Raw genomic sequence first — 25,568 nt, forward strand, 5'->3', positions numbered from 1 at the left:
CCAAAATAGGCCCCAGTAGAGCTCTAGGCCTCTAAGATGGATTTGAATTTAGACCCATTTATGGAATTCACGCAAAATTTGGGATTTCTAGAATATTTCCAGTATAGATTTTTACACTCTCTCTCTCTCTCTCTCTCTCTCTCTCTCACACACACACACACACAGACACACACACTCACTCTCTCTCCCATTCCTTGGGGCCAAACTGGAGAAATATTAGTTGTCCAGATGAGTTTGATCCTCTGCATGAGCAGTATCTCATAGCTGCATTGACAATGGTGGTACAAATAATAATACTGACATCTTAGTTTAATACTGACATCTTAGTTTTCTTCCCTGGCTTGCTTTGGAGTGATAATGAAATATAAACATATAATTAAATGTATACAGAACAGCTGGTCACCAAAAGTGATCTTCCTAGGTAGGAGTTGAGGAGCAGAGGGGGGCACAGTAGGTCTGTGTTTTCCTACCTGTGCTCAGGGAATCAGGCTGGGGTTGTTTGGGTCTGCAGTGGTCTGGTTGTTTTACCACTCTGCCCCTAAGACTGCCAGTGTCCCTGTGAGCTCGTGCCTGTGCAGGAGCAGTGCTGTCAGCACCTGAAGCAGCATATGTTGTCACTTGGACCATCTGCTACTGAGTGTGATGGAGAAAAGGAGGTACTTGAATGTGAAGTCCTTTTATCTGTCCTGTGAATCTGCTTATATATCATGTTAATAACTCTTGATCTTAACCTGGGCCACCTGGAGAGTTGATCAGGTGACCACTCATCAGGGGGAATGCATAAAGGAAGTGAGATTTGAGAAGCAGTGCAGAGGTCAGAGAGGATGCTTGGGCATAGGGGACAACTTGAGTGAAAGAAAAGTGCTTTTATTTTATTTGCTTCCCCTAAGAAGGGGAAGGAAAGGATTTCTGGTGAGATTTATCTACAGACATTATTAATAGGTACATGGAAAGAATGGGAAGTGTTTTTACCTTCAAGCTCAGCTGATTCCTGGAGCCTGCCCGTGCTTGAAGTTGGCAGCAGTTACAGGGCATCGAATTTTTCCTGCTTTTCTGACCTCTGAGTCAGTATTTCAGAAACACTGTTGCTTGTGTAGAGTACCTAAATTTTTCAGAAAGTAACAAGAATTGGTGCTCAGGCAGACTGCTCTGAGCCCAGCCCAAGCAAAGAAAGCTGTGTACACAGTGCTAGGTAAGTGATGTTGATAGGTACATTCTGATTGATGGGCGAGTTTGTCTCCCAAACTGTCACAGGGTTTATAGAGGTGCCACTCAATACCAGTGCTGGAATTGCTTGTCAGAGCACCTGGCTACAAGAGCAATGGGGATTGGAGACAGACCTGTAACTTTGTTTTTTCTCTGCTTAATGGCCTCAGCGTCTGACCTGCCTGTTCACTCCTGTTTGTCTGGTCCTTAAGGAGGCAGCTGGGATTAAGACTGTCAGAGAATTGTGCTGCTTTAGCATCAGGAGGCTAATTGTATTGGGGCTGGCAGCATATGATAAGGGGTTGCCTCCTACCAAATGCACAGCAAGAGCAAAAAATTCTCAACAAGGGACAAGAAAAGTGTGGAAGAGTCTGCACTGGATTTGTTCTTTTTTCATCTAAAAGCAGCATTTTCAAATTCACGTGTGGAATTACATTCCTCAGGCCTTGGGTAACTCCTAAGAGTCAGAGCTGCTTCTGTGAATAACAGATCACATCTCTTATGAATTCCTGGGTCAAGCTCACAAGTTAACATTCAGTTGTGGGATTTCACTTTGTTAACACGTGGGAATAAAGTTCTGGTCCCGAGCATTGACCTCTGGATAACACACTGGCTTTAGAGGTCTCTACTCTAGGCAGTGTTGCTGATGGCTGTGAATTATTGTGTGACCTTCAGAAGCAGAGCCTTGCTGGAGGAACCCTTCCCTGTTCTCAGTGCACACTATTGAATTGCAAATCACCCCAGTGGAGCTGGTAGGGGGTCCTGTGGAAGGTCTTGTCCTCTGCACTCCATTTCACATTTTCCTTTCTCCTGGATGGCAGTGTACACCACCAGCAGGAGCTGGAAGTTGTGAGCCCTCTTTACATTTGGGCTGAGTTAGTGAGAAGCAGGTGTGATCCTTTTGGGCCTTCCTTGCATTTAGTGGTCTTCTTAATCCATTTATAACTGCACTTGTCCAGAAATCTGGTTTGAATGAGCCTGAGATGAATGAATAATGTCAAGCAGTTCAGACGTCAAATATTTGAACAGCTGCGTGGGTGTTTTCACTGGCTTTGTGCATGGAAGCAACCCCAGGAAGTTAGACAAGGAGGGTCAGGTTGAAATTGTGGCACCAAACCTGATCCCACTGGAGCAGGCCTCAAAATCCATCCCTGCTGCAGAATGAAAAGGTATTATAGGATGCTGGTTGCAAGCCCTTCATTCCCCAGGTGATGCAGGGCCAAGCTTTGCATCCCATTTTTTAGTATTTTGTTGTGTGCAGGAGCAGTATTGGGATTTATGGATATTTTGATTAGCATCAGAAGCATGTTTTGTGGCTTTTGTTTTTCCTTTTTATTTAAAGCAGCTTCTGAAGTCCTAAAACTGATAGCACAACTTATATTCAGAATGTTTTTTTGATTCATAGAGGTTACTCTGTTTACCATACAGTTTCTAAGTCATTGGTTTTCACCATGTTGCAATAGACTGCACTTGATCACATTAAAAAAAATCCATATTAAGCGAAAAACTGAGAGTTGGATCACCTGATTGCACCTCCTTTAGGTGTCAGTCTGGGAGTTCTTGTTTGATCAGAAAAGAAAATTTACCTTTCCCCTGTCCCTCATTTTAACCTATGAACTTCTCTGCTGTGCACTCTCTGACTGAAGGGCTCTCTCAGATCATCCCAGTGTGTGTTTGCCATCAGAGCACATACTATCCAAACTCTCCCCTTGTACACTCCCTGTTCAGGAAGCATAGTAGTCTGCTGGCAGTGCAGCTAGGCAATAGAGCTAGATTCAGCCAAAGCTATGGAATATTTTCTTTCCAGACTTAAAAGGGATTTTCTTAAATACAAAGGTCTTGAGAGCAAGGACACAAGGATTCTGAAGACAAGGTGCCTTAATATTTGTAAATTGTATTGTAGTAAGCAGATCTTCTCATCTTAAGCTCTAGCCATAAACCACCATTTGGCTTGAGTCACTTGGAAACAAAATTGATGGAAAGGTGCATGTCTGCTGTGTGCTTGGCATCCTTGCAGAGACAGTAACAAGGGGGGTGGTCCCACTTATGTTCACTCATTTGGCCACCTTCCCTCCACCAAGGCACTTGCTCCAAGTATTCATTGTCTGGCTAATGTTCAGATCACCCCCTGGGACTGGCCAAGTCACAGCTCCAGCTTTGCATGATTTGTGTCTCCCACAGCTACAAGAAAAATGAAGACCTGTGTGTCCAAAGTTTATGGCCTTTGAGAAGTGATGGGCTAAAGTAATGCCAGGTGCAGGGGATGGTGTTACTGCAGGTTAAATGCCATGCCTATAAATTACCACCCCATCGCCCACTCTTGACTTTTAAAGCAGCTTTGAAAGACTATGCAGCTTCTTTGACAGGTCTCTCTTACCCCTCTAAATCTTCTCCCAAACATTGTGATGAACTGAATGAGGCAAGATTTACTAGAGGAGCCATTGCAGCAAGAGGAGGCAGCTTGTGTTGGCTGGCAGTGCTCAGCCAGTATGTGAAACACCCTGAAAGGGGTCTGCTGGAAAAGGGCTGCCCCAGGGACACCATGGGGCTGACCTACAGGCAGGGCTCCCACAGTACCTGGCACAGACATGGGTGCTGCATGCTTGGTACTGGTTGTGTTACCTCTGCTAAAAATTAAGGCTGGCAATTACTTTGAGGTAAAAGGTAGTTTATGCTTCTAGGGAAAGGTTAGTCTTAAAATCATTGTCATGCTACAGTTGTCACTCGTTAAGGACCTTCTTGATATTCAGAGTAGAGAAATATCAAATCCATATAAACAAATTTTATTGGGGGCTTAATGAATCAGTGAGAGCGTCTGTTCCTGGAGAGCGACAGTAAAGAGCTGTGTCTGCATGGTATCCTTGGAAATGAGACCTTTGTTTTGCCCTGTTGTCTGCACAGATGCAGACCATTAGAAATACAGTTCACCCTTCTGGGCTTATGTTAAGTGTGCTGGTGAGAGCCTAGTGGGGTGAACAGACTCGGACATCTGAATTCCTGAAAAAGATTTCCTGAAGCTTTGGAATGTCCTCATTCTTCAGACATGCATATAATACTCAGTGCTTCTAAATGCACAATACAGGCTAACATTATTATAGAACCATAATTGCAGTACAGGACCATAGCCCTTTTGGGCCATTGGTGCAAGGCCAAGGCAATATCTACCTTACCCTTTCAATCTTTGCAGTTGGGATATGTTCCCTGGTCTACCACAGACTTAGGTCACCAGCCTCTGGATGTGCCAGGTGCTTCAGACTCCAGCAGGCACCTCTGCCTGAGCCAGGTGTCCAGCTCTGCTGTCTGGACAGGGGTGTTAAGTGAAGGAACATACTGGAGGCAGCTGCAGTGAGTACATTTCTATCTGCACAGCTAATGTACCCAAACAGCTTAGATGTGCTGCAAAATTGAACACAAATGGGGACCTTGCAGCCAGCACCTTAGAGTTCAGCAGGTCTTTGCTTAATATCCAGTCAACAGGACAGAGCATATTCAGTGTTAGCTCTCATAAAGAGTAAATATGCCTTCTATAGTTTCTCTTCTATTAATAAACCCTAGGCAGAAAATACCATGTGAAGATTCATCTTTGTAGATGTTTGTGCAGATTAAATTAAAAGAAGCCTGGTTACAGTTTACAAAATGCTTGGGACCAAAGTAAATGTAGAAATTGTTGGAAAGTGGGAATTGAAGCACAGTCAGCCTCAGGTGGAACTGTAAGTGGTTACTTCCTGATGGAGTTGGGACTGGATGTGTGCCTGACACCCCTGTGCTGGAAGAGCAGAACTCTTGATGAGTTGCATTGCAATTTGCTCATGTAAGTGCGTGTGAGGAGCTGTTAATGAGAAAAGTCTGATTTTTTCCCCTCTTGTGGGAGCAGGTTTGCTATTCTTAAATGTTTTAAATTTTAAAAATCTAAGCCATGACTAAATGTATTTCAAAATTGAAGAGCTGTTTCTAATTGTATTTTAGCCTCTGCCTGCCCTCTGCATCTGAATTAAGAAGTAATTCAGAACATCCTTGTGGCCTTCTCTTACCTGCTAGTAGTGTGGATTTTGCATTAACTACTTCTGTGAAAAATAAGTCTTTCCTGTTAAGTTTCATTGCTTTTTCTGCCTTTGAGAGACCCTTACAGTGACTCCAATTCTAAAAAAATTCATGTGGAGAGCTAAAAGTCGAGAATGTTCCATTTTCAATGTTGGGGGCATTTAGAGCATAAAATCTAGGAAGTTAGAGCATTTCGGTGAGTGTTCTTGTGCTGTCTTTGGAGAGGGCACTTTTATGAGGCTGTAAGTAAAGGACAGCCTGCAAACTGGTGCTGTAGCACCTTTTTTGGGAGATCTGGTGCACTTCATTTCCAATTCAAACGCTCATCCATGTGTTTTATTCTCTTTCAGGGTCTGGGTTTATCATGTGCAGCGGGAAGGAGAATCCGGACAGCGACGCTGACCTGGATGTGGATGGAGACGACACACTCGAGTACGGGAAACCACAGTATCGTTTTTGAAAGGCTCTTACTGAGAGGGGACCCAGAGGTGCTCCTGCCCCAGGAAATTGGGGATAATCTTTGTCCAGCCCTACTGAAATGACACAGCCTTCTCCAGTTACCATGTTATTTGAACTAGGAGAGGTTCCCCATTGCTCCCTTTGAGATCCTGCTGTTGATGCAGCACTACTCTAGACCTGGTTGAAGTCTGTAGGAGACATTGCACGGGATCAGTTAGGGTTTCTCTGTTTCATAAACAATCTGTTGCCTACATCTAGGTTTGTTCTATATGGATAGCTTTTCCTGCTTCAAGGGTAGGAATTGAGTTTATTCTCCACAAGACACCCTTTTGTTTTCAAGGGGTTTGTGCAGTAAGCACTATTCACCTTCCACTCTGCAAGATTTGATATTTTTTTTTCCTCTTTCATTACACAGTTCATGGGCAGAACTACCATTAAAGGCAGATTTTGAGAACTTCTCCATCTGGGAGCAGGCTCTTTGGGCACAGCTCTGGGAGAGCTGTGACCGGACTTCTGCCCCACAGCACTTGTAATAGGCATCAAGGAAGAATTCCTGCAAGGGCATTAGACAGACACTCCCTTAGCTGTGATGAGGGGCAATGTACAGCTGTAGAATTAGGTTTTATTGAAATCTGTACCAGCCTTTAGGATTGAAGCTCCAGCCCTCCACTGGTAAAAGAACTCTGTACTTCAAACACAAATTCTGCAGGTTAAGTTTGCACGGGTTCAGGAACTAGTTTTCCTTTTCCAAGAAGCTGTGGAATCGTGTTACTATCAAAAGATTTCTGTTTCTCTCCAACTAAAACAAAACTTTAATCCAGAATTTAAAGCAGGCCCCTTTGCGGATACCAACCCCTCTATTTCTTAAGATGTTCCCAGTTGGAATTAATTTGTTCTATATCCCAGACAGTGTCCTAACCATCTCAAAAGTCTTTCTACTGTCTGCAGCAGGGCTGTATCTTCCTTAACCCTTTGTGCTCAGGTACACAGAGGCAGACATTATCCCTTGTACTGGAGAAGAGCCAGGTGAAGCCAAAGAAAGGGAAGCGCTCCGAGGTGCTGTTTTAAAGTAAGTATCATTTCTGCCTTTTTAAATTAGTGCATTCATTACTTTTGGGGAGTCTCAGTTTGTGGAAAATACCCTGTTCACTTGAGTGCAAGGGTTGCAACAAGAGCCTTACAAAGAAGCATAGTCCAGCAGATGGGTTTCTGTTTCTACCTGTGCAGCCTTAGAGAAAGCCTCCCTGTACACTCACCCTCTCTGAGCCACCCCACTGCCCTGCCAGTGCCATCTTGGCCCTGAACAGTGCTGGACAGCGGATGAATTCTGGTGATAAGGAAACTGTGCTGGACTAAGGCTCTATGCACCATCTTGCTTCATGATCAAATGTGGCTCTTAGCAGTACAGTGTGATGCTGTTGGAATCTTGGTTGGCACTGTAGGAGTCTGGCATCCCTTGTGTGACTTCATTGCATCAAATTAATTGTTGTGGGGCATGCAAACTGATCCATCTGTATTCAGCTGTGGGTTGGGGCAGGATGTGTGCTCTGCCCACATACATATGTGGAGAATGTAGGCAGCCAGCATTCAGGGCACTCAGGGAAGCGTTCCAGGCGAATAAAATGAGCCTTAACAGGGAGCTAGGATTGCTTTCTAAGCCCCCTGCCCTGCATAAAACAGGACTTAAATTACCCTCTATCTCTTTCACTGAGTGATCTTGTGGGGTCAAGGTTGAAGTGATTGATAGAGCAGTGAAATGAAATTTTCTTACTGCTTAGCCTGTCGCAAACACTACTTCAAAATTAGGTTTCACTCCATAGAAAAGCGGCATTTGCCACTGGATCCAAACCATTGGTCCAGTCAATACTTTGCTAACCATGCTAGTCCAAAAGCAGGGCCACAAAGATGCTGAAGCTCCCTCACAACTAGGAGTCTGGTGTGGTAGCAGGAGGATTCTTGGTTATCAGTGGCTACAGACACTTAGGGCTTGGTGAGATACCTGAGTGCCTGAGGCCAGGAGATCCAGTCCCTTCATGTGGCTTGCACCTAGCACATTGTTTTGCTGTTTTTACAAGGTCCTTCCTTGCACATTTCCTGGGCTTGTTTACCCATCTCTACAACACAAGAGGTGATGTTGCTTGGAAAAGCACTTTGAAATTCTGTTGAGTTTCTGTAGAAATACAGTAGTGTCACTGATGCCACGAAGCATGAGCATGTTTTTTGGCTGGCCAGCTGCTCACATTTTGAAACCTAGACTGATGGATAGAAGTATTAAGAGAGGAGTGGTTGGTGGAAGGCATAGCTTTTCCTGAGCAACAAAATTGTTTGTATTCAACCTTTTGCATGTTATCCTTTTCTCTTTTAGTGGTGGCACACCAAGTACTCGAATAACGCCAGAGTTTTCTAAATGGGCCAGTGACGGTGAGTGTTGAAATTGTAAATTGTTAATTTATGTACTGCAGGGGGGCAGGTAGGTAGTCCATGTCTTCTGCTTGCCAGTACTTAGGAGAGATAGTTACTGATACTCTTGCAGAGTGTCATCAGATAGGTATGCACATAAAACCACACTATCTTTTTGGAACTTAACAGTACAATTAATTGTCAGTAATGGCAGCTGGGTAGTTCCCAAAAGTGCCACCTTAACTGGGATGGTGATGTGAGATAGGGTTTGCATTGACTTGATGGCACGCCACTGGAAGGCAAACTGCTGTATTATAGAGAGAGCCAGCAGAGCCTGACAATGTGGTGGTGGTGTTCATCTGCTGGATATTTAAACTACACAGGTGCATTTATTATTGAGTTTTTTCCAACTGCTTTTTCTTCCCTTCTTTTAGAGGATATGCTAAAGACTTTTATCTTTTGGGTAGATCTTGTCTCCTTGCTGGCCTTTGTATGGCAAGAAAAGCCTACCACTCTGAAGCCTTCACCTTAGGAGTGGAAACTCTAGGATCTGTCCTATTTCATGACCTGTAGTTGAGACTCCAGAGCAAAGGAGTTAATGTGAATGTGTACCTTTGCATACAACACTTGAAAGCTCATTGGACTGAGAAGAAAGGGGGAAGTGCTAAACCCATCTGACTGCTGGGGGTTTTTATTCAATGCCAGCAGCACTGTAAGTGTAAGCAGCAACCTAGTGAAAATATGAGAATAATAAAACCTGGCGCTTTCCAGCTGTAGATGCCAAATCCATTTCCAGAGCTGGGCAGTGTGCTGCAGCTCCCTTAGGAAGGAAACTGAAGCTCAGCGACCTGAAGAGACATGTCCCAATGATTTTGTTCCCTGTTCTGTTCCTGTCATGCTTTGGGCATTTGATTCCCAGCCTTGAAAGTACCTACAAGATATAACTACTTGCCAGTGGGAGTGGGGGAAGGGAGCAGAACCAGTTTTGCCAAGGGCATGATGGTTAAATGGAGAACATAGGATATCTATCGCAGGCATTTCCTTCTGTGGGATAGGCAATCACATTTATTTTCTGTGATGTAGAAGCACTTGCTTGTAGGTATTATCAGCTTTAGTAGCTACAGCCATGGAGGTGATGAGGAGGCAGCGCTGATGACATTTGCTGTGAGCTGTTTTCTTCATATCTTTTACCTGAATTCACAGTGATGAACCTACAACCCTGGGGCTGGTTCATATTCTCATCTCCACCTGGTGTCTCACACCCTCTCCTGTGCTGGGAACAGCCATGATGAGCAGACTGTTCTGTCATTCTGGTTACCTGGTATATATTTCTCTGCTTGTGTCTGTGAGGTCTCAGCAAATGGGAGAGGCTGAGAGCAGGGTCTGGGCTGGATGGATTTGCTCCAAATCCACCTTTCTAGAAGAGCACTTCCATGTAGCAGCTGCATCAACCCTTCTGAATCAAATCCTGGCTTAAACAATGGGTGCATCAGTAGGGGTCAGATCGCTGTGAAGAGCAGTTGTATTTTGGGCCCTGAATCATAGAAATACACTGTCCAGGGAAGCCCTTCCTGCCAGACAGGGACACTTAGCATCAGTCACTTCTCTATCTCTTACCAAGAGCTGGCATGAAAGTGACTCATTGGGGCCCTCTGAAACTGTGACTTGCTCATTGGAATGATTTCATGTTTTCTTACTAATTTTTCTGTTCTTCCCTCCACAGAAATGCCCTCAACGAGTAATGGTGAAAGCAGTAAACAGGAGACCATGCAGAAGACCTGTAAGAACAGTGACATTGAAAAGTGAGTGTGAAGTGGGTAGCTTCTCTTTTTCTTGTTTTAAAGAGCCATAGTGTCCCATCTGGTGCTCCCAGCAGCAGTGGTAATCTGAAGATAGGCATATTTGAAGCTTTTACCACTGAGAGGGGGAAATTGTGCTGCAACACAAAGCCTGAACTTGGAGCACTCATCACTGCTGTGTTAACAGAGGGCTTGTGGGGAGTTCTCCACCAGGTATCTATGAGGCCAGGTACCCAGTGACATGGAATTGGGCTTCCACAGGGCTTCTCCACTGCAAATTGCTTTCTTTTAAATTTTGTAAATAGATAGATCCATGCTTGCTCTATCTTCCATCTTTCATCTCTCAACAAAAGAGAATCTTCCCCTAGCAGCACTGTTACTTGGAAGAAGTCTCACAGAGGGGATTTCTTTTTCCTTAAGATCTATATTGAGCCTTTGTATGGTTCCTAACAGAAATAATGTCTCAGTTTTGGAGTTTTTTACCTGCAACCCTTTCAGTGATTGAGAAGTTTCAGTCCCAGTGTTTTAATATACAGTAGTGGAGGGACTGCTAGGTATCTCCTTTCCTGTCCCTTTCTGCTCACTGAATGTGCTGCAGTCTGAAATAAAAATAAATGGATTTATCTGCACTGCTCATTTGAGTAACAACCTCTATTCTAAACCTTATTCCACGTGCTACTGGGGTGACTTACTGCTTGGACAAATTTGATGGTCCAAGCTTAAAACTACAGGCTGTTCTCTGCTACCGTGGACTGCATTAGCTGGGATGGGCCTTAGTGTTTTAAGTTGATTATTGCCTGATAGAAAACATTGCCCCAAGATCAAGTGAGAGACCAAACAACTTGAATGCAGTGAAAGCAATAATGTGATGCTGGGTTTTAAATATTACAGTTTGGGGTGACATCCACTGATAGTTTGGGATGGGGAAAAATCTAGTGGTGTAGCATTAAGGTGACTTTACAGAAAGTTGTCATTTTCATGTAGTTCGTTCTCCTCCCTGGTCCTGACCTAAGAGGTTGCGTCCCTGGCACATTTTTGGGTCTCTGACAGTTCAGGCAGCCTGGCAGAGTATGTGTTCGCAATGAGAGTTAACTGGAGAAGCTCTCTTCTGTAGAGGGAACTTTAACACTGCTTTGCTGTCTCGGCTCTTTCCTTTCTACAAGCCCTTTTTGTTAGTTGGTCCCAAATGTTGGCTGTCTGCCATTCGATGGCTTCTCCTTAGCAGACTTTGGGCAAGGACCACTGAGTCTGGGAGCCTGCAGGTCAGTGCAGAACCAGCTTTGTCCTTCGAGTGAGCCAGCCATTGCATGCTGTCTTGGTGGCAAGGACTCATCCCTTCTGCCCTAATCTGTCAGCCTCTGTCTCAGCTGCTGCTTGCCTTCCCTTTGGGCCTCCTGCCTGTCAGTGCAGCAGCCCTCCATCCTCCCAGATCCACTCCTATTGAAAATCTTTAAACTGTAGGAGCTGAAAGGATTTGACATTTTCCAGAACACTTGAGCTCAAGTGATAAAATTGACATAGCTTTAATAATCTGATCAAAGAGGCTTTAGCTTGCACCTTTTGAAGGGTCCCAGAATCCTTTCCAAACAACTCTCACACTAACGCTGCTGTGACGTGAGGAGAGCAAGCGTGTGTGTGTGTCTATTCACACACACCTTGCTCTGCAATAACCTTGCCTGCTAAAGCTTCAGTGCTGCTAAAAGTCAGTAAAGACTAAAAGAAATTACAAGAAATTCCTCAAATGTCTTGTTCAGTCTTTCCAATAATGTTAATTTTTGAAAGTAGCAGAGGGACCTTTTTGTTTAAGGTAGTTTATTTCACCGAGTTTCAGAAAACAAGACTGTTTCAGGTGGAGAATTCCTAGCTACCTTTTTTTTTCCCTCTCTCTCCTTTCCTTTGAGATTCATGTGTGATAAATAGTTTCTGTCCTGCCATTTAAGGAGTCTGAATTCTCTGTGTGCTTGTCTGTGTAGAGGGGTTCTGTTAAATTAATTGATAACAGGGATCAGAGCTAGAAGCCTACAGAAAAGGAGGGGGAAGGGTTTCTCACTGTCTGGCTGCTTCCCACTCCACTGCTGAGCCATGATATATGGCGACCTAGCCCAACAGGCTAAATTGATTCATCTCTAGTTCCTGTTTCTTAATCTGGAGCTAAATTGGTTTCATTTTTCTTGTTGTGGGTGGTGCTTACAGGAAGTTTTTGGCAGCATCACTTTAGTCCATTGTTTGTAACTTCAGGTTTTGCCTTTAAATCTGAACATTTTTGATTGGCATGTTAAACCTTGTGTAGCATCTGATTAGCATTTTTAAAATTGTCCAGAAGCACATGGCTTAGCACCTGTGTCAGCTGTGCTCTCTGTTTAGAGCAGGGGCTAATAGAGTTAGCAGTGATCTGCCTATTGATCCTTCTCTCATAAGAATGGCATTCCTTCCTTCCCTCTTCCAAAAATAAGTCCGGGCAAAGAGACTAGTGTAGTTTTGTTTGGTTTTTAATCCATTAATACAGTACACTGAGCAGTTCTCCTTTTGGCACGCAGCTGAATTTCTTCACTTGAGCAGGTTTAAATTAATCTAAACATGGGGTTTTGTGGGAGAGTTTCTTGCATGTAGAACAGCTAGATGGGGTTTGGGGTAAGTCTGTGTTTTTTTGCTCTGCTCCTTCTGCTGTGCCAGATCATCAGTAACTTGGACAAGTTGATCTCATTTGTGTAGTGTTGAATTTCAGGTGGCAGCCAGGGGTAGTGGGAGACATGGTGCTGTCCCAGCTCTCCTTCCCAGCACTGTGAGGTGTCTCAGTGCTGAGCCAATGTGAGGTGTCTGGAAGAGATACTGGAGTGCTGAAGGCTCTTGAAGAGAGATGAAGGAGCATCACACTATCTGAGCCCTGCTTGTCTGCTGAAGACCCCAGCTATTGCCAAGGCAGAGCTCAGCTGGTGCAGTGTTCCTTTACCTCAGCTCGAGATGCAGCTTTGCTCAGAGAGCGGCTGGTCCCTAATTGCCCAGGCACCCTCCCTGATGGCCTCCACTGACGTCGGACTCTCAGCAGAAGAAGTGCTGCTCACAGAGAGCTGCAAAAAGCACCTTCCCCACAAAAAAGTCTTTCTCCCTGCCTTGTGAGGGTCTCTGCCATTTTGAAACAGAGGTTCCCCAGGGTTAAAAGCCAGCATCTTAATTCAGAGTGCCAATGTTCAATTTTGCTTTCTGCTACAAGACTAGATTGCAGGCCAGCGAGAGAGTCTGGGTTAGTGGCCCACTGGGTCACCTCCCATTTGTTTTCCTCAATTTTGTGTTGTCATAAATTCATTCCAGCCCGTTGTGGTTGATCAGTTTATCTCCGCCGGGGCAGGGAGCGCTGCGAGCATGATGTATGGCACAGAGCATTGTAGCCAGCCTCTCCATGAATCACTCCAGCTGTTTGGTGTCAGCCCCAAAGCAAACAGGGCCCGGCCGCTGAGCATTGACTACGATGAGCTCAGTATGGGAAGAGACATGACGTATGAATGTTTATTTAATAATTCTCTAATATTTCCAACGGAGTGTGGCTGTGCCTTCTGGGAGGGGTGAAAGGGGGGGGAGGTTGAAGAGGGAAACTCTAATCTGTTGGGGTGGGTCATAAATCAGGCAGACAACATCATTAATCAGGGATGGGACAGAAGTGGAAGGAGGTGGGACTGAAACTGCCATCCTTGCTGGGAAGGGGGCTGTGCTTTTTTTTTTTTTTTTTTTAAAAACAAATCTTGTTTCTGATTCCGCTTGGCCCCAGCCACGCCGCCCGCATAATACCAAACCCGGACACAAGGCTGTTTAAGTGAGTGTGCTACCTCTGCTCTGAACCTTGCAATACAACCCTGCCAAGCATTAAATCCCTTTATAATTATCTTCTTTATATAACACTTCATGCTTATCATGCTTCATTGGATGAGACGCTTGTTGGGTTAAAAAGAGGGTTTTAGAGACAAAAAGCAATTGTATTTGTTTTATTTCTCCTGTCTCTTCTGTCTTCCCCTTCCCTCCCACCTCACCACTTTCCAGTCCAGCTGTTTGGAAACGTTGGCTCTGGAGGGGCTCTGGCACAGCAGCTCAAGGAGGAGCATCAGTTAAAATAAAGCAAAGTTTAGATCAGGGTCCTTGTGCACAGAGACAGGCATGTGGGAGCAGTCAGGGAGGTAGCAGTCTGTTGGGGTGTTGGGGAGACCCTGCTCCCAGGCAGACCCATCCAGGCAGGAGCAGAGTGTGAAGCCAGAGGATTAGCAGAGGCCTGAAAGGGAAGGAGCCCTTTCATAGCACCTGAAGCTGGTATGTCAGAGAAAACAGAAGCTGTTGAGAATTCACACCATAGGATAAGCGATACCCAGCCCTTCTCCACAGTGTCACACCATTTATAGGCTTTGATGTGAGACAGGAACATCTCATAGCAAAGACAGAATTAAAAAATTAACTTGAGTCATAAATGAACTAACCCTTTGTGCTCTGCTGAGCTGAGAGCATGATGCTGCTGGTGGGTTCAGTACCAGAACAGCCCACATGAACTTGGGAGAGGATTCGGGACATTGAACTGAAGTGTGAGATTGTCAAAGGCTGAGAAAGCTGCTGGGCTGTGCTGCTTGTGTCCAGATTTTTATCTTTATTAGGTTTTACTCCTTTTGAGTAATTCCAGTAGTATGTAATACTGTATTTGTACTGCATACTGGTGTTAGTGCTGAAAGGGTATGGAGAAAGATGCTTCATTTCTTTATGAAGTGAGGCTTTGGCATTACTTCTTCCTCTGGGATGTGACAGTGGAGAGCAGAGTGCTTGGCTGTGCTTCTTTATTCTGCTCCCTCTTTTAACTGTTGGAGAGAAGTTGCACGTGCCAATAATGGTCTCAAACATTATAACCACTGTGCAAACTGAACTTGTATCAGTGTCCGGTTCTTCACTGGCCAGTGATTAACAAAGCTCAATGAAGCAGCCTGTGACTGTACAAGCTCAGACCTGGGGGCAGGTGGTATCTCTGTTTAGTGCCGTGTTGTCCAGAGGTTTGGTCTAATTTCATGCCTTGAGGCAGTTTTCTATAGATTTTGACATCTTCATATAGGAAGAGACTCTTGTTTCTGTTGAACCTGTGATGTTTTAAAGCTGAAGCATCTACAAACCCAAGGGGTCTTCTGGCTTCAGGGCCAGTAGGTTCTGCATCCCTGCATAACTGGTGAAAAACCCAGGATGGAATTTTAATCCTACATTGGGGGCGTGGTTTAGGCATCTTGTAATTTATGTCTCTTTGCCTGCCCCTTCTTTTCTTTTTTCTTTTCGTAGTTTCAGAAATGCTGTTAGCTTTAATTTGTAGAGTTGCTTCCTGAGAATGAAAAATCGATGGGGGGCTATCGCAGTGTGAAATTCGACTGTCACTATTGAGCTATAGAGTTACCAAGATGTCTTAGAAGGTAAAAAATAAATCGTGGCCCAGCAAGTGCTCAGCTGTGCTATTTCAAAGGGGATATGAAGCTGATGGTCTGTTAGAGGGTACTTCAGTTAGATGGATGATGATTCCCTGTGAAATATTGGAGTTATTCCATAGGTAAGAGAAACTTTAGCTTATAAAACACAAACAGCTGCCTTCTAGCAAATGAATTCTGCCCTTAGATGTGTGAGCAGCTTGTCAGAGGAGTCGTCCCTAAAATTAGCCTGTTTTGTTTAACATTGTCTCTGATGGAGCATTGTGGGTCTTGCCATGTTCCTTCTGAAAATACTTTAAAGATGTGACTCTTTTTTCACATCCCTTAGCTATGCTGCAAGAATTAAGAGTCAGGGAGTGATACTATTTTTTTTTTAGGAAATGTTTGTGTGGCGCCCAGATGCTCTCAAGAGAAAAGTAACAATTATCTTTATGTAGGCTGCACTCCCTGTTTGGATGAAAATGTTCTTTTGAAGAGCAGAAGAGGGACCATGTTGTGCCCTATCCTCTGCTAGTTTTCTGTCTCTCTCCTGCATCTGCTGAAGGGCAGCCCTGGCTGCACAAGCCGGCTGTTTGCTGATGGTGACAGGGCTACTGCTTTCCTTGGCACTCACTAACTGTTGTGGCAGGACTCAGTAAGTGTTTGTGCTGTGCCAGCTGCTGTATTGACAACAGGATGGTTGTAATTACAGCTCTTGGTAGTTTATGCATTTCTTGGGCTACAGTTAGTAAGTATAAATACAAAATAGTACTTTTAAAAGGACCGGTTTTTGTTAGTTCTCATTAAACCATGTCTGGGACAACTGTAGAGTGGGTAATTATTTCTCTTACACTTGCATGCACAGTTGCAGGATCACTGAGGGGTGCTTACTGCTGCAACAAGGAGTGTTAAGTCACATTTAGTTGGAGCTTGGTAAAGATTTCCCAAGGAATTCAATGACAGAAGAATTCATTGTGCTTTATCTTCTTTGCCTCTGTAACACAGAACCCGGCACTGCCTTTACAGAAGCAAAGTAATAGCAAGTAATATAATTAAAGTAGTTTAATATCCATGTTGATTTTCTGTCCTCACTTCAGTGTCAGTGCTTTTCCTAACCTTACACCCCACTGCTACAGGCACTTCATCCTGTTTCTCCATTATCTTTTTTCTTCATTTTTGATGATTTGGCTGCAAAAAGCTGTTGTTTCCTACACATTTGCATAAGTATTCCTTCTTTTCCCTCAGATAGCCAGCTCATGACCTGTCCTTCCACTGCTCTCTGCTGGTTTCCTTTTCTAGCTCTGGGACCACAATTGGTTATATGATACTGATGTGCCCTGGCCTCCTTTAATAGCCTCGTGTTTCTTTTTGAAGGCACGATTACCTTAAATGATGCTAATTCTGCTCCTTTCTTTCCCTGTAAAGGAAACAGCCGCAGTGTAAAAGTTCTAGGGCGGCAGCAGCAGTTGTAGGAAGCTGTCTGGAGGATGTGTTATCGCACTGCCCTTGGGTGCCTCCAATCAGCAGTCATGAATGGAGGTTCTGGAAAGCATATCACCTCCACAGTAAAGCCCTTAAAAGGCTATAGATGAATCCAAGTGCTGCTGTAGTAGCATAGATATTTCCTGTTTATTTCAGGCATTTGGATGGGGGCCATGGGAGTAGGAGACATTTATTTAATTGCTCACAGAGGCTGGCTGCAAGACTCAGGTGCATGTCCAACCTCCTGAGCAACTTTCAGCCCTAGGAATTTGCTATTCCTCTTTCATTTCATGGCTATTTTATAATTTTGTGCCCTGATCGTCCAGCCAAAGCTACCAATAATCCCAGACCAGCTCCAGGCCACAGTAAGATGACAAGTTACATCTGCCATAAGTCTTCCAGTAGGAAAATAGACCTGCCTAGCTATACATGGAGCTTGGTCATAATCCAAACATGTTTACTTGTGGATGGAGGCAAGTGTCCGTAGGCTGGAACCTTTAGCCTGCGTGCCTCAGCAAGGAGAGGAGCTGCATTTTCCATTTCCACCTCCTGTCTTTTGTGGCCCTGGCTTGTATTAAGATAGAGACCGCAATGCACTTTCACAGATCTGTTAGAAATACAGTTGGGGTCTCCAGGAAGAAGGATATGTTTGAAAAGTGAATAGAGATATTAACACATTAGATGAGTCATTATTTCTCTTTAGGAACATTGTTTAGAGAATCATTTTCTGATTCAGCCTGTGCTGCCTCTACAGAACCTTGCTGCAGCAAACCACTTTTCCATAGCATGGCTTTTTTCTTTATCACCAAAGCTGCTCCAGTGAAGCAATGGGATTGCATTTATTTTCTCTTTGGAACAGGGAACATAGTCTCTAAATCTAATCAGAATGACCTATGCATTCTTTCTCACAGATTTCATGTCGAACCATAATTGCTCAAATGGCACATTTAAAATTTTGGCGCAAGCTCAGACTTTCACTCGCCGCCTTTTTAAATCAGTCCCAGTGGCCAGTGGATACTGCATAGCCCTACAAATGCATCTAAACATGCTGACTCCGAGGCTCCTTCCATTCTGAATGATCAGCGGTGCCATCTGTCTCTGTTTTGATTGGGGCTGGGCACATGTGTCCCAGCAAAACATGGGCCAAAAAAAGGGAAGAGAAAGCGCCAGCGCCTGAATTTACTTCCTGCTTCTGTAAAGACATTGTTGAGTTCTGTGTTATGGAGGCGGGGGAGATGTGAAAGCAAAATTAATTCTTCTGTCATTAAATTCTTCAGGGAATCTTTACCCAAGTCCCTACTAAATGCAGCTTAAAACGCCTTCTTGCAGTGGTAAGCTCCCCTCAGTGATATTGCGACGGTGCATGCAAGTGTAAGAGAAATAATTCCTCTGTGGGGAAAAAAAGAGACAACATTTTTGGTTTGCATCAAGATGAAATTAGTGAAAAGCAAACTCTGAATTTGGCAAGCAAATGCCAGTATTAACAAGTTGTGCAAGCAAGTATAAAATAGAGGCGCCCGTGACTGAGAGCGCCTCGGAGTCGTGTGTGTGTGCCCTTGCATGCACCCTGCTCCAAATTCACAACTTAGAACACGGAAATTAGAATGGGGAACATTGCATTATTCATAACTTGGCAACCAGAAGCCAGGGCACTTTGCCAGAGTAAACTATTCTCTATAATTACAGGTGAAGCAACATTCTTTAATATCTTACAATACAAAAACATACATTAATCAAGGAAAGAGGGCTTTTTTTTTCCTAGAGGACAATAAATTAGCATCCTTGCCAATTTCCTCAATACATGTGACAACGTTTTACAGGATTATAAGTCAGCCTCTTTAAAGGAGGTTAGTCTAAAAACAAATAAACCCAATAAATGAGATTTTTAGCTAAATAAAGGGGAAGCCAACTCCTAAAACGTTGATGTCTTGCCAGGAGATTTGCTTTTAGCATTGGCAGTGTTGCAGACCCTTTAGAGGGTCTAAACTTCACTTGGTGTGATTTGACATGGCTTTTCTGTAAACAGCTTTGCTGGGCAGTTTTCTACATCAAGGCATGCAAGCCCCTTCTGCTATAACCAGCTCATCTAGTGAAATAAAATCTCAGTACATTGCGCCAGTCTGGTAGCCCACATGTTGTGGGGTGATTCACAGTCAATCTGCCACCAGTGCCTGATGCTGGGCTTCTTCCAGAGACTTAAGATACTGAAAATGCCTGAGCTGTGTCTGTTTTCTTTTAAAGCCACCTGTCACTTTTCTTTTTAAAAACTTATATGTCAGTTTAAGTGTTTTGCTTGTTAGTAGCAAAGGGGTTTTTTCAGCTTTATGTTCTTGCACTCCAGTCAGTGTAAAAGTCCTTTCAGTCTGAATCTCCCACTGACTTCAGTGCTGCTCACCCACACCTGCCAAAATAAACTCCCTGTATCTTTAGCTCTCATACCTGCTGCAGATGATGCTTGCTAAATTGAAAGTGGGTGCAGATTATTTCATCAGATTGAAAATTAAAACAGTTCTTATCCCAAGAAATATAGGTGTGTTTATAGTTAGTGTTTGAAACTCAGGTAGTGAGGGAGTAGTGTGTAAGACATTGTATGAGTGAGAGTTGAGACAGTGTCACTGTGCTCTGCCATTCTGCAGTGCTCCTGGGTGTCACAGAGCTGTGCTCAGCATGTTACAGGCTAATAAAACAGGGTCTCTTCTCTGAAAGTTGCCCTCTCACCCAGATGTAAATTGGCTATGAGAGAAGGCTGGCAATTGCATGATTGTGCACTGATGTTGGGGTCGTTTTATCGAGTCTTGAAGATTTGTGCCCCACAAAGCACGGACTGCACCAGGCTTTCTCTCCTGCAGTGTAGCAGTGGTTATGATAATTGTCATCTACAGCTGAGGTTGGATATGGCCTGGGGCAATTTCTCTGCTCCTGGAATTTTACTTTAGCTTGACTTTGCCTTCAAAGCATCGACCAGTCTGTTTCTAATATTTATGATGTGTAAGCTGCTAGTGACATGACCTCTGCCCTTGGTGCAGGGAGGTGGCATGTATGTTCTGCTGGGTTCTCCACTTTGGACAAGGGAGGATAAAGGCTTTGTTTAAAAATAAATACATCACTTTCAGGTATGTCAGTGGTACTGTACATTTTCCTCTCTGACAGTCTGTGTTTACAGGCAGAGGAGAGCAAAAATAAATGTATGAGGAAGAGAGAAGGTCAAAATATCAAGTGTCAAAAGTAGCCCATGAAATTTTATTGGTGGTGCATTTAATCAGTGCTAAGTGTTTTTTACAAGGTACATACAAACAGTGGAATTGTAAAAATTTATGGAATGCTGTGTACAGTGTAGCCATTTATGAAGAAAGGAAAATTTATATCCAGTTGAAATAAACCAAAGGGGAATGTTTTATGGAGACTCCTCAACAGCAGGATACATCAAATGCGATCTGGATAAGATGTGGGTGGGGTATTTGCAGGGGCTTCTTTGAGGTGTTTTCCTGCTTGCTCAGCAGCTAACAGTTTGCATCTTTCTGTGGCTCCCAAATAGGCAGGATGCTGGATGCAAGGGACAGTGTGGTGTTTGTGTTTTTATGTACAGTGAAAAGGAAACAAAAGTGAACAGCTGCTACTGGTATTTGTGGTACAAGGCTCTCACTCTTGGGCTTGCTCCAGTACAGCAGTTTCTTGAGCAGCCCTAAATACCAGCTGGGAAGGGTTAACCAAGGCAAATCACACTGACATCAGCATTTTTTTGTTTCCTTTTTGGTCCAGTATTTTGTTGATGATAAAGCACAGACTTAGTCAATTGAGAGATTCCAGAGCTGCAGAATCAGAGATAATTTAATTAACGGAATTGCTTGTGATTGCCCACTGGGACAGCGGGTAGGAATTGCTCGATTTAATTTGGAGAAACAAAGATCACATGCATGCTAATGTTTAACAAATAACCAGTGTTTGGGTTTAAGTTTTTTTAGCAAAGAGGGGGGTGGCCATTTCCCGGGGGAGATTTCTCAGGAGGCGATTGCTGCTCAAAGCTACAGATAGGTCCTTTTTCCTCTGCCATTGTGTTTCTGTGCACTTCTTCTGGCCTTGTACCTGAACAAAGCAAGGATTTTCTCAGAGGAAGAAAGTGTTCTTATTTTCAGTGCTGAGGGGAAAATGCTGTGAGTAGTGGAAAAATGTGCATTGGGCGCAAAGACTGAAAATTATCACATGCTGTCTGCCCAGACTTCCTGATACCCAGCATCCTCAGCTGTGGCTGCCAAGGTGTGGAAAACTTAACCACAAAGTCCAGGGAGAAGTACAGGACCCAACTTCTCCCACAAGGATCCCTCCCTTCCTGTTTTTGCTCTTGTATAAGCATTCTCACTCAGGCTCGCTGTGTGTGGTGTTGTCACAGCAGTCTCTACTCCACGATGGAGGTGCCCTCTTGATACATCCTCAGCCAGAGAGGACAGTTCAGGTACTGGGGAGGCCCGTCACACCTGCTGGAGAAGCATGAGCACTGAGGCTCAAGGTATAGCTCTTGGCAGCAGTTGTGCTCAGCAGGTCTCCCTGGAGGCTGATAAATGACGTTATCCAAACACGTCAAATCAGAGCGCTGAGGCGCAAAATTGTTAAGAGTCCTCTTGCATCCAACATGAGGTCAAGGCAAAGCAGAGAGCCAATTCCTTCCCCGTAATTCCCTCTGCCTCACTTGGCAGGGAAGCTTGTACACAGCCTTCCCCTGTCCATGGCACTTGGCTTTCTGACCCTCGCTCCACTCTGGCGCTACCCTGTAAAAATTCTGCCCAAGGCTGCTCCCAGCTGTGTCCAGGCAGGCGCAAACAAGGTGCACACACAAGAGGGAATCCTGAGGGAGTTCCCAAGATTGCTGCTGCAGGAAGAGTTGCTCCTAAGCGATGCTTATCTTTAGGATACAAGCAGCAGGTTGACGGTAAAATGACACTAAATGGAATGGCATGTGTCCCAAGTGCTCTGGCCACCACGGGAGCCAGACACATGGGAAGTGACTCTCGTCTTTATTCCATCCCTGGAGGTAGTTTCAGTTTCCTTTATTTACTAATGTTCTCCCTATTTCCCTTGACCTCATTTCCTCCAGCTTTTCCGAAGTAACCATGCAATTATTGCTCGCTTTGGGTTGACCCTTGGCTGCCACATCCCTTGTTGCTGCTGCTCCGAGAGGTTTTCCTGAAATCTCAAGTGCAAAATGTTCACTTAGAGCCAAAACTCCTATCTCTCATGTGAAGTAGGAGCTGTGTCTTCAGCACTGTGCTGTGCGTCAGGATTTGTCCTGTGGGCTGGCTTGGCAGGAAGCACATGGAGTTTAAATTCTGTCATAGCTGAGCTTTGATCAGTGCTGGGAGGTATCTCAGTGGCTAAAGCTCCCTCTCTTACCAATGCACCCCAGTCTTGTTAATAAATGTATATTTAACAATGTCTGGAGCGTATGAAGTGATAATAACTAAATCAATACCTCCCACATTGATTGTCCAGGATCCCTACAGCGTGACGCACGCAGCGGTGTGGTAATTTTCCAGCTAACTAGCACCCTGATCTACAGCCCTCCTATTGATTGGCCATTGTATCAGGCAGCCTCTGAGCATTATTGCTTATACCTCTATTCAGCCTCCTTTTCTGATTCATTCGTTTATTACTGGACAGGTGCAATTGTCTCAGAGACTTTCCGAAATTGGCCAATGGGGGTCAGCTGTTTAGGTTTCTATAAACAAACCATTTTCTATCTTCTCTAGTTGTTACAGTGGCAAATTTTTCCTTTTCAAATTTTGACTGTTACTGGGTTGGGACTGGGGATGAATGGACGTTTGTTTGTATCTGCTCAAAGAATCAACTTTTCCCTTTCCTTTCTGAGTTGCTGCACCCATATGAGGAGAGCAGCCAGCTCCACAGATGGTAAAAGGAGAATTTAGCAAGGGTTGAGGTTCTACTTGCCACCTGCTTTGGGCAGGAGTCACACTCACTGCCTTTACACCTCCAGTTCCCTTGTGCATGCAGAAGGAGAAATGGACTCCATGAAGTCAAATTTAGCCTCAGTATTCAGCCAGCATTAGTTCAATGGTGGGCCAGACTGGAAGAGAAACAATTTTCTCAGCCAACAATAATCTTCAAGCTATAAATAAATAAATCTGTTTCTTCCTTGGACAAAACTAACACCTTTCTAGACTTTCTTTGAAAATGCTAGCAACTCTTTCTTGAGGGTGAGAACTCAAGCTGGGATGTGGTAATAATTTATACCAATGAGCAGGAGCAAGTGGGTGTTTTCACAGCAGGGAGGACTGTCTCCTACTGAAACTCTTTCATCTTGCTCCAAAGAATATTTATGTATTCCAAGACTTGAATCCACAGTGTCCCTGTCCCCAGACAGTCCTCACCCACTAGGCTATCATGGGACATTTGTATTTCTTTACCTTTTTTGCAGTTTTAAAATTGTTACCATTTGCTGGCAGCTGTCACTTGCAATGAATCTCCTTCTGATGAAGATCTCAGCTCATGCAGAGCATGTCTCATCAGCACAAAGGCAGGAGTGAAGTTGAAGGAGCTTTGTAGCACTGGTAGTTAACCATATACATTCCAGCAGCTTCACTTCCTTCTGAAGTGTCATAATTAGGAAAATCACCCAAGATCTCTTTGACTAGTTCCATTACCAAAGCCTTGGGAAAAGCCATCAGAATCAGCTTGTGGGAGATACCCCAAGTCCCTCCCTGCACGCTAGCAGCAAGTGACTGATGAACAAAGGAGTGAGTGCCTGCCTGCAGCGAGTCCTGAGATTGCAGTTCACTTCACTGGTTGTAGTAATTCCACTAGACTGTGCTTTAGCCACCTGTTGATGAATCATCCTCTAAAAAGGTAGAAGACATAGGTGCCACTGTGGGTTATCTTGTGAATGATGATGCAGTTTGTGGTGTCAAGATGCTCTTCAGGTTCTTCTGAGCTGGAGTCTGCTTGGAGATGCCAGAAATGCACTGAGACACGTGAAAATTGTTGGCTTTGATTTTATTCAAGAAAGTGGGAGCCTTTATGCCAATTCTCTTAAATCTTTTCTGGGGAATACCTGAGGCCCCCTCCCTATGGCTACACTGTGTAGAAATCAGATTTTGCAGCATGCTGGAGTGATGCATCCTTGTCTGTAATGCTCCCTGTATTTCATTTGCTAAGCATTGCTGTCTGCTCTTGCTTTTAGGTTGGCAAGTTGCTCTTTTCACCAGCCTTGCAGAACCATGAAAATACACTTGCCTGGCCTCAGCACAGTGCCTCTGTGACAAAAGAGATAATGCTGCCCATCAAAAATGACCCTAGGAAATGGGAAAGCTGAGATTGTAAAGCTGCTTTTATAGCTACCCTGTTGGCACCGTGTCCAGTGCTTTTGGTTTCTCCATTCTTTCAGTATTAGAATCAAAAAGCTGGGACTTTCATTAATATAAGCCATTGTGTTGATCCTGTGTAATGAGCTGATTTTGCATTTCACGAGGCTGATGGCCAGCAAAGGCCTCCACTCTCTAAGGGGAAGAACAGCTCCTATTGCCCACAAAAAGTTATATCAGCAACTTTAAAGCAACATACAGAACTTTGTCTCAAGCATGTGGTCCTAAGTAATCTCTTAAGAGAGACAAAAAAAAAGGCAGAAAACAAACAGAAAACCCCAACAAAAATATCTGTTCTTTAAATGTCTGTGTCTTGCTCTGTATGAAGCTAGCAACTCCAGCACTGGTTGTGTTCTTTTGTGATGTGTTTGGAAGTGTTTAGAAAGACACTTTAAAGAATTCACACCAGGCTTTTCAGGAGTTTTTTTTAACCCAAGTTGGATGTATTAGTTTGAAATACAATGCCATTTCCTGTGCAGTACCTATTGTGGGATCCTTTTTGCCCCAAACTCTTTAACAGTCTTGTGTGCTCAGTGATGGTCACTCTTCATCATCTTTTGCAGAATTACAGAAGACTCGGCAGTGACAACATTTGAAGCGTTAAAGGCTCGTGTCCGTGAGTTAGAAAGGCAGCTTTCCCGTGGGGACCGCTATAAATGTCTCATTTGCATGGTGAGTAGCACTCCACTCCTGGTAATGAATCAGAAATGTCTTGCTATCTTTGCTGAGGAGAGGAGAAGCTTTTCTCCTTTTGCAGGCAGACTGGGGGAACTCATCACCAATTAGCCTTCCAAATTAAGGTCTTAATAACTCAAATTTCTGTATGAATTACATTGTTTCACTGGTATTTGTAGCTGTCGCTCTATATCAGGATCAAGAAAGGCCCAACTTCAGAAGACTTTCTGCCTTCCTGTAGAAAACTCCCAAATACCAGCATCCTTTTCCTGGATGTGCAAATTTAGGTACATAGGAGAGAGCAGAATCTGTGATCAGAGCTCACATTTTCTGATTTGGGAGCAGGGATGTTGCCTGAAGATATAAAAGTTGCCAGTGTCCTGCGTGCTCTCTGGTGATGCTGTGGCCTTCCTCAGGAAGGGCAGCAGCTCCCTCTGATGGTCCAAGCCTGCAGGGCTCTACATCTCCTGTTGGGTTTGTGTTCTGCTGAGGACTGAACATTCTGCTTGGTGGAGAGCTCCCTCTGCAACTTCAGCTTGATGCACAGGCTTCTGTCTCCCAGCCAGCTCACAGTTTGGGAGTATGGGAGTGCAGCCCTTGTCACTCGTCCCATAGAAGGGACAGCAGCTGGCTGCTGATTTCCAGAGGTTTGTTAGCAATGATAGAAGATAGCTCCTTGAGAAGGCATGTCTGCTGAAATAGCAGCAGCATTCTTGGGATGT

The 25,568-nt window shown here is 44.2% G+C and overlaps 1 protein-coding gene across 2 annotated transcripts in view; it reads left to right on the forward strand.

Moving 5' to 3' along the window:
- RNF220 (ring finger protein 220) overlaps positions 1-25,568 on the forward strand; it is a 214,500-nt gene that overhangs the window by 178,051 nt on the left and 10,881 nt on the right. For both annotated transcript variants that reach the window (XM_058808197.1, XM_058808198.1), the window contains 5 exons: positions 5,598-5,694; positions 6,689-6,775; positions 8,072-8,127; positions 9,830-9,908; positions 24,735-24,843. In XM_058808197.1, coding sequence (XP_058664180.1) covers positions 5,598-5,694; positions 6,689-6,775; positions 8,072-8,127; positions 9,830-9,908; positions 24,735-24,843 — 428 coding nt within the window. The remainder of the gene's footprint in view (positions 1-5,597; positions 5,695-6,688; positions 6,776-8,071; positions 8,128-9,829; positions 9,909-24,734; positions 24,844-25,568) is intronic.

The sequence above is a fragment of the Ammospiza caudacuta genome, chromosome 7 (assembly GCF_027887145.1).
Source record: "Ammospiza caudacuta isolate bAmmCau1 chromosome 7, bAmmCau1.pri, whole genome shotgun sequence".
Lineage (NCBI taxonomy): Eukaryota > Metazoa > Chordata > Aves > Passeriformes > Passerellidae > Ammospiza > Ammospiza caudacuta.